The 9,445-nt window shown below is 46.5% G+C and overlaps 1 protein-coding gene across 1 annotated transcript; it reads left to right on the forward strand.

Annotated features, from left to right (window-relative positions):
* Positions 1–515: 515 nt before the first annotated feature.
* Positions 516–9,047, forward strand: LOC146189510 (uncharacterized). Its single transcript, XM_084605286.1, has 2 exons — positions 516–646; positions 8,753–9,047. Exons 1-2 carry the CDS (start codon positions 516–518, stop codon positions 9,045–9,047), a joined length of 426 nt encoding a protein of 141 aa, XP_084461412.1.
* The last annotated feature ends 398 nt before the right edge of the window (positions 9,048–9,445 follow it).

Consider the following 9,445-nt stretch of genomic DNA (forward strand, 5'->3'; position numbering starts at 1 on the left):
ACTTCATTCAGCATACATGCAGGAGACGTTTCGATATAGTTCGTTAAACAGGCTCGACATAACCTCTAGAGGTCACTTTTCCTTTATCGATTTCAAGTCGAGAGTAATTAGGCAGCATAGACGCCATTAAAAGAGAGAGAGAGAGAAAGAGAAATACTTTTATTCGCACCTGTCAAAAATGACGGGGAGGAAGATACCATTGAGAATTTTTTTCTAGAATTTAAAGTGCTTTCAAAATAGTTAAGCCTACTTCTTACCCCCAGTCTACTGTGGTGTATGCTAGCGCTCGTTTGTCAATGCTGGATTGTTCTATAAAGAACAAGCGTCTTGACGCAACCATGTTAAATATTATTTCTTGAAGCTCGTGGAATGAGACAAAGTTGAAACCTTTGTTGGATGCCAAAGATTGAACATCCGAGAGGAAGACGAGGGTGACGAAGTGAGAAGCAGGAGCCCAAGCAGTGGACAGGCTTGTGCCGGCGGTCCCCGAACACTGCGAAAAGGAAAGCGCCGCTATGGCTGATACGACGACCCCCGGGGTGACTTCCTCCGGCAGCCTGACGCAGCAGCTGAACCCGGACCAGATTTCGCCGGCCGAAAAGCCACTCAAAATCACCAAGAAGAGCTCCAAGCAGAAGGTCCGAAGGTAAGCGGCCAAATAAGTATCGGAGCGATCCTCAATAACTTCTCATGTTCATTGGGTCTGGTTTGGTTTGTGAGGATTAACGTCCCAAAGCGACTCAGGCTATGAGAGACGCCGTAGCGGAGGGCTGCGGAAATTTCGACCACCAGGGGCTCTTTAGCGTGCATTACAATCACACAAAATACGGGCGCATTGCTATTAGCCTCCATCGAAAAACAGGCCGCCGCGGCCGGTATTCGATCTCACACCCTTGAGTATAATAGGCGAGCGCCCTAACCACTGCTCCACCGCGGCGGTGCACTCCTCATGCGCAGGCTTCTTGTCAACGCTTATTACCCGTACGCTACTCTCTGTGATTACCTTTTTGACCAGGCAATGTGTCATGCTGTGCCGATCAGTACAGCATGTCTTCGGGAATGCAGAGGTAAAGACACAGCAGTACGATGGACTTAACAGTACAGCGTACTTGGCCAAAGAAGGCGTACTAAGTGAGCTTGTTGATCTCTGAACATGCTGCAATTTTTTACCCGACAGTGGATTGGACTCGCTCAATCAACAGAAATGTGTTGGAAAAATAGATTTGTCGCCATTCCGGCTCGAACAAAGGCCTTTTGCACGACAGAAGGGCCCGCAAAGCTAAAGGGCGTTGGTAGCAAGTGTGTTGTGTGAACGTGTGTGTGTTATAGTGTGTGTTAGAGTGTGAGGCGTATGACTTACTAATATGTGTCTGAGATGTGTACTGGATTAATTTACAGTAACATTAACTCATGCAGTCTCAGCTTTATCTGTTTAGGCTTAATGGTCTTTCTGGGGCAACCAATGAGACAATAACGCCTCCATGTCATTCGCCGAAGCGCGATCTTGCGTTCTACGCATGCACGGATCTCTAGCGCTCGCGCATGCGCAGAACAGAAGGTCGCGCACGGAAGATTTCATGGTATGAAGCCCCGAAGCACTGAAGCCCTACTGCCGTCGGCGTAGTATGACGTCACACACCATGTGACGGAAGCAAATCAATAAAGCGTATAAACAGCATACGGCTCCGCATGTGTGCCGAACTCACGGCTAAGCGCGCACGGCAGCTTCCCTGCCAGCTGCATTAACCAACTATGCCACCGCCGCAGCCTAACGTCTGAAGTGTTGATTAGTAACTTTCTCACATTGTGCGTCGCCCTCATCCCCTTCCGTTCATGTGCCGGTCAGTACCAAAGCAAGTGTACGCAGACCCTTGCACGTGCAAGCCCAAATTTTTACCATGGTCGCTTCAAAAACGTGTCAGTGCCCACTGGAAATTGACTCAGGGGAATCCCCCAAGGTGCAGCTGACTTGTAATACAGAAGTAATTAATTATCCGCTACCATCCAACCGATAACAGCCATAGGGCTACAAGGAAAGTCCTGCAGCTTGCTCAGCTACTAAATTTCTTAAGAAGCTGCAGTGCCTTTCAAGCCATATGGCTGTTCTCGGGTGAATGATAGTTACTCACGTTCATATGTCGGACACTTTCCGCCTATTAATTACCTTTGGTAGCTCTGCCAGTTCTATTCTTTCTTTTGGCGTTTCTTAATAAGATCTTTCGTCTGTGTATATAATGTGCCGGTATGCTCGCTGCAAAGATCCTAGAGCCTAATTTTGCCGCGCACATGTTAATTATATCTCTGAAAGTATCGTTCATTGCTTCACACTAAGGCCTTCTTCCTCTGTTGAAGCTGAATATCTGTCCTGTAGTGAGATCTTGAATTCTTCTACCTTCGCTCTCACGTACCTTCCCTGTGTACGCAGCCTGGCGACATCGACGGTACCGGAGCTGTGGAAGAACGAAAACATTATCTCAGTTGGAAGGGTACGCTAAGGACTTTAAAACTTACTGGCAGATCACCTTACTATCCGTTACGTACAAGGTATCGACTATGGTAATCGCCAACAGAATCAGGACATCCGTAGACTTCAGTCAACCCAAGATTCAAGCAGACTTTCGGAAACGGTTGTCGATCATATCCATATTATCAGCCAGATGAGAGAAAACTGCTCGGAATACAATCAACCCCTGTGTATAAGCTGGGGAGGAAAATCAGCAGGAAAATCAGAAGGACTGGCGCTAATTAAAGTTTATTTTCTTGCGCTTATCACTTCTGAAGCTAACGAAGTCTGATTGCTGGCGGGTTAGAAAAATACTGGCTTCTTCGCCGAGTAGTACCTACCCAGAGCAATGAATGTTCTTCTCAATTTCTTCTCAATGAAGCCATTGATACTCAAAACTAAACGTTTCTGCTTGCACGAGCAGCTGTACGCGTTGTGACTTGCCTTAGGAAGTTTGAGCAGTACTTCCAAATGACCGAGAAAAGAAATAACTATGCAAACCATGATCTGCTCCCGTAAGGGTCAACAAAACTATGCGGAAAAACAAGCACCCACCCGAAACTCGAGTGGCAATGATCAAGGTCAGTGTGAGAGAAGGACCAGTGTACCTCTACACAGTTACACTTCCTCACGTCATCCCCAATTTAAAACTTGAATATTCAAGGATAATCCGAATGGGCCCGCTTCTGTCGGCCCTATGCGAAGTGCCCCGCTTCTGTCACTACCTGTGAGCTCAATTCAGCTGGCAGAGAAATACGATTACCGAGCAAAAACAGGGATGTAATGTTTGCCGTAATTTAGAGCCCCTTATTTTTGACTGGATCTGTCACTTGTTCACTTTCTTTAACAACAGCTGCAACAACGGGAAGGTGTGCGGCGTCGCAGCAGTAGATCAAACTCGCCGGGCCACACTTCGACAGCTCACGGACTCTGTGAAATGCCTTCTTGTCGAATGAAGTTGGCTTAATGCCTGAAATAGTCTTCAACAGGCCTAGACGAAAGTGCATATGAAATAAATAAATAAATTCAGCATTATCGCGCAACTAAACTGACTAGGAAAGCATCACACAGCAGTAGTTCAACGCCCATTATCCCACTTACTATGTCACATGGCGCTGCTAAGAGGTGGCGCCACGACATGTCTTCGCGCCCAATGCGTTGAGGGGTGTGTACCTCGTGGCAGGATATGTAAGCGTACTGCAATGGTGTGGTGTGTTGTTTACTCTAATTCATGAATGAATACCGGCGCATGCAACTATAATGCAACTCTACCAGCTCCGGAAGCTAGCGCCAGCTGGCGCGAAATTCGCGAGCTGAGGGGAAGGAAAAAGAAAGACGGACCTTGTATTCCACGCCCGGCGATCCCGGCGCGAAGCGGATCAAGTTACTCGAGGGAGAAGCGCATGAAACTCCTAAACGTCGAGTCGGAAGAACGCTGCTCCGCGAATCATTATGTAGCCCTTTGTTATATAATCCAGTTGTTCATTAAATTGTTAAACCGCGAGTTTTTGTCATCGTTGAAGGCAACCCGTGAATGGCATGGCGACGAGGATTATTTAAAACAAGACCGACTGAAATACAGACCTGCACAGATAGCACTGCTCCAGCGCGCACCTTCAAGTTCATAGCCTTCGCCGCTAGGGAACGAACACTAAGGGTAGCCTGACGCTACTGTAAACCTGTTAATAAGAAGGGTCTATTAGTTTTGTCATTTTTCTTCGTCGTTATAGTTTAATTATCTGTCCACGCTGTAATGCACAAGCACCTGTTCTGCGCATGTGCAGCGAGTAACTGCAGTGCTGTCGCACAAAGCGGAATCGCGGTATGTGTTCTGGCGAGAGAAAGACATTATAAAAATAAACACTCTCTGCTAAAATACAAAAAGGCAAAATTTTCGAAGTATAACTCGGGCAAAGATCTTTTTTTTTTATATTTGGGTACAGTTTGTTTATATTAATTTGTGATTTAATGATAATGAAGATGACCTACGAACAGGTCAACCGAGCGCCCTCAACGGCGGGAAAGGTAACGAAAGTTGGCGCACGAGGTCCCATAGGACCCTGTTTTCTGCGCAGGTCTGTATTTCAGTCTGTCTTGATTTAAAATACCTCAGGCGGGCCAACGGCAACCGGAGCTCGAAACTTGAGCACGTGAAGTGCGACCAGCCATTGCGGACGGCATGGAGAACGATGGAAAAACTCCACGTTGATTGCGTACGAAGCTGACCCCGGCACAGACGATTTGCAGATGCCACGACTACGAGGTACCTTCGGATTGCAGATCCCACGAGATTTCTCATACGGCTTTTCGACAACGGAAGGCAATCGAGAACTATGGAGAGCGACGGAAACCTGAGCGCGCCAACTGAACTCGCTGCTCTCAACACAACTCTATAAATGAATGCTCGACTACTAGAACGACAAATGGGGACATCATCCATGCTTAACGACAGCACGACTCTGCAAATTACGACAACGCCAGACTTGATCGGAAAGTTAAGCCCTCGTATGTCATTCTCCAACCCCTTCGAAACCATTGGACCTATCAATTCACAGGACTGCAACAAGTTTTCATAACTGCCGTTGACGTGACAACCCGATTCATCGTAACGCGTGCCGTACCCGACAAATCTACAGAATGCGTACTCCGTTTCGCAGAGGAAGACGTGTTCTCACGTTCGGCGCACCGGAAACTGTGATATCGGACGACATAGTATTCACGTCCAGAGCAGTAAAGAGGTACTTTGCCCAGAAAAACATCACACACAGCCTCACAGTTCCTTACGCTCCAGAAGCAAATGGTCTCGGCGAAAGAGCAAACTGCAAATCCTGTCCGCATTGAGAAATAACGTGGACGGCAATATTGACGACTAGAGTGAGTACATGAAAGAGACGACCTTTCAAGTGAACAACATAGAACTCACATTGAATTACAAACCTCGCCATTCAAATTACTTTTCAACTACGTCCTGCGTAAAGAGTTACTTTGCCCAGAAAAACATCACGCACAGCCTCACAGTTCCTTACGCTCCAGAAGCAAACGGTCTCGTCGAAAGAGCAAACGGCAAATCCTGTCCGCATTGAGAAATAACGTGGACGGCAATATTGACGACTAGAGTGAGTACATGAAAGAGACGACCTTTCAAGTGAACAATATAGAACTCACATCGATTACAAACCTCAACATTCAAATTACTTTTCAACTACGTCCCGCGCAAGCGACTGGACAACGATATGAACCTACGAGAGGCCCCAGTCGAGGACATCGAAGCGAAACGTGCCCAAGCTAATACTATACTAACAACCTACCTACGAAAATGATGCGCAAGCACGACGTTAAGCACCGTCTGTCTAATTTCGAAATCGGAGACGTATGGTACCAAAAAGGCGCAAGAGATGCCAAACTCGGACCGCTCTACGAGGGACTATACGGAGTTGTCGATGAAAACAAAGACGCATTTACCATCTCGAAAAGCGACAATGGATACGAAGACACTCGACTTGCCACAGCAAGACAACTAAAACACTACCACGTGCGAGACCTAAGCACGGTGACGCCGTCATCTCAAAAGATTGATCCATGGACGAACCTCCGCGCGCAACAGAGCCCGACGAGTTACCGCACGAAGGCGCAGATCACCCAACGCTTCTAAGGAAACTACCTAAGTCGTCTGAAGATTACGTCACTGAGTGACGACATCCACGGCATTGCGAGGACGCAATATTTGGGAGCCCGGCCGTGCCGGCGCGTGCAACTGTAATGCAACTCTGCCAGCTCCGGACGCTAGCGCCCACTAGAGGGAAACCCGCGAGTTGAGGGGAAGGAAAAAAGATCACGAGACGGACCTTGGATTTCACGCTTGGCGATCCCGGCGTGAAGCGGATCAATTGTGTCTCAAGGGAGAAGCGCACGAGACTCCGACGCGGCGAGTCAGAAGAAAGCTATTCCGCGAATCGTTATCTACACCCTTGTTATGCAACCCAGTTGTTGATTAAATTACTAAACCGCAAGTAGTGTTCATCGTTGACGGTAACCCGCGACCGACAGTACCGAAGAGGTTTCGCATTCCACTATTAAGACGAAGCTAGAGCTAACTCCAGGTTTTCCTTATTGATCTACGTGTTTGCTCTGGAAAACAGCCGGGATAGCTAGAAAACAGCCGGCTGCCTACGCTACTTGTCTATAGATTACACATGTTTCGCCGCCAAATGCCACTCATTTCGAGCTGATTGCCTCGCTAAGCCGCTTAGCTCAGCTTTACCAGTATGCTTTTTAAACAAAGGATTTAAGCTAGAAATAGTTTAGAAGGTTGCGAAATGAAAAGACGGTGTTAAAGCGACGTCGAGTCAATTCAAAGTACTACGATAGCATTGATGCTCCGTGGGAAAAAAAAAAAAAAAATGTCCATATGTTGCAAAACTTTATACGTGCCATAGTAAAATACAACTAAAAAGAAACAGCAGTTGATCACGATGACCCCTGGCTGCTGACCAATCAAAACTTCTATAAATCTTTCATTTTGACGCGATAGCAAGGTTCCATACTGCATAAAGCACTGGGTCGTTGTTGGCGTCGTGATCTAAAATTCCCAGACTTATCGATATCTTCGTGATGTTGCAACCGGGTAATGAGCGGGTAATTAGCACTCTACAAAAATCACGCATTACAACCACGTCCTTTCAATGCAAGCGAACTGGGTGCGCCTCCAGTTGCACAACAGCCATGACGCCACTATACAATTCCTCATTGGTCTGCTGGATCATGCACAACAGCCATGACGCCACTATACAATTCCTCATTGGTCTGCTGGATCATGGCATCGCACAGAACTGAAATGGATCGTAAAAGCAGGTCGGTTCTGGTTCTAAGGGTGCCGCATGATGATTCAAAAGCCACGTCTCCTGAATTCCCTTCATATCAATAATATCCCTCTAGAATATACCTCATACAAAAAACTGCTTGAATATTTCCTACTGAATGACACTCCATTATGAAAGTAAAAATTCTACATGGTGATTTTATTTTGCATGTGAATAATTATGTATGTGGTTTTATTTTTGTTTTTGTGACGACTACTTGTCATGTGCTTATGCAGGTTTCTGTGATACGTGTATTGTCGTTTTTCTAAATATGATGTGCTGCTTTTGCTGCCAAAGTAAACGGCTGGGTGCCTGTGGCCTTGTCAAGCTGCCCAAGAGGCAGCTTTTACTGTAGGCATCCTGCCACCATGTACTTTGTGGTGGTGAAATAAAGCTATTATTATTATTATTATTATTATTATTATTATTATTATTATTATTATTATTATTATTATTATTATTATTATTATTATTATCATCGTCATCATGACGAGTGAGTCTGAAGTGAATTACTTGTACTAAAAAGTAGATTGGCCTGAGATGTAAATCACGCACCCAGTGTCTTCGGGTTGCGAGCCAGACACTGAACTCCTAGGCATCATAAAAAACTCATCCAGCTTGTTTAAAGGAAGGATTGTGTGCCTAGTAGTCAAAATAAAAAAGCGCCATAATCAGCGAAATGTAAAGAGCACTTCAGGCTCTTCAGGGGATCCCTAACGCCATCGCGTCGTACCCATATGGCAGAGTTTCCTTCAACTTTTTGAAGTTTGCCTATGCCAATCCAGGCAGAGACGTCAAAACTCTCCAGTTTATAACTGACATGCACGTAGTGATGTTGCCATAGTGGCAGGCTTTGGTGGCTGAGCTTTCCGGAGTCCTTCACAATACGGCTCCCCCTATAACCTGAGCCGTTGTGGGATGCTAACCCCTATGGAATTAATTTCGTGCGATATTTAGCTGTTTGGAACAGGGCTCGACGCAGTCGCTTTAAAAATTGAGGACAGCACTGCACCGTACCATGGATTGGCATCCGTAGAAAAGCATGTCCCGACCACCGCAAAGGCAAAGAGGCGCTTGCCCTAATTCTTCTATGCTGTCGAGGTACACAACCCGGATATATATTCACGTCATGAACCGCCAGCTTTCGTGATTAGTTATTTCGTTTGTTGTGAGCACCGGCAAATTTCATTTATACCTAAATAAAATTTTCTTCAGCAGTTTATGATAAGAATAATTCTAACCGACATATTTCCCTTGCAATAATAAGGTGGTTGTTATCCCTTCATGTCGAGCTGCTGTTGCTATGCCGTTAGGGGTGTTGGTGATGCTTTGGTGGCTGCCCGAAGTGCATCAATCTCGAAAATGTCGCAACTATTTTCCCGGAACGCAGGACCGTATCCTGGACAACCGACACCGTGGACAATGAGCATCTCAACAAGAAAAGCTCCAAGTGCTGCTGCATCTACGTGAAGCCGGTCAAGTTCGGCGAGGACGAGCCGGACGAGGAGGAAGGCGACTGCGAGAACTGCCGCGGCCACTTCCCCAAGCGCCGCATGCCCCACGACGGACACCCCTGTGGGCCTACCCCTGGGCCAGATCTATGCACGCCACCCGACGGGCCACCTAGTGGGCCGCCGGGTGGTCCACCTGGCCCACCGGCGGCGCCAGTTCCACCTTCCAAGTAGCGAATTCATTAGGCTCTCATACGCTGTCCTTGCTGTCAGTAAAATTCTTAAAAGTGTCATGTTCTTCTTCTGTAATACTAGTTGCTTGGTGTCTCTTCTTTCTTGTCCTTGGTACGTCTCGTCTCCTTATATCGTCGAATAAACATCTCAGTTGGGTCGGATTAAACTGAAAAACATGTTTCATTAAATGACTTGAATACGGCAAGCAAATCTTACTATGTAATTAAAGTAACGACAACAGCATAAACACTGGGCTCAGCTGCCCTTAAATTTATAACAGTCCGCCGTCCCTAAGCAAGCCTATGGTAGGATGTCCGTCTTCCCTTGCCTCGACCACAAATGAATGCTCACATATCTGCAGCTTATGGCATTGCAGAGTGTCTATAGAAACACGGTTT

Source organism: Amblyomma maculatum, chromosome 5 (genome assembly GCF_055883805.1).
Source record: "Amblyomma maculatum isolate TAMU_Amacu chromosome 5, ASM5588380v1, whole genome shotgun sequence".
Taxonomy (NCBI): Eukaryota; Metazoa; Arthropoda; class Arachnida; order Ixodida; family Ixodidae; genus Amblyomma; species Amblyomma maculatum.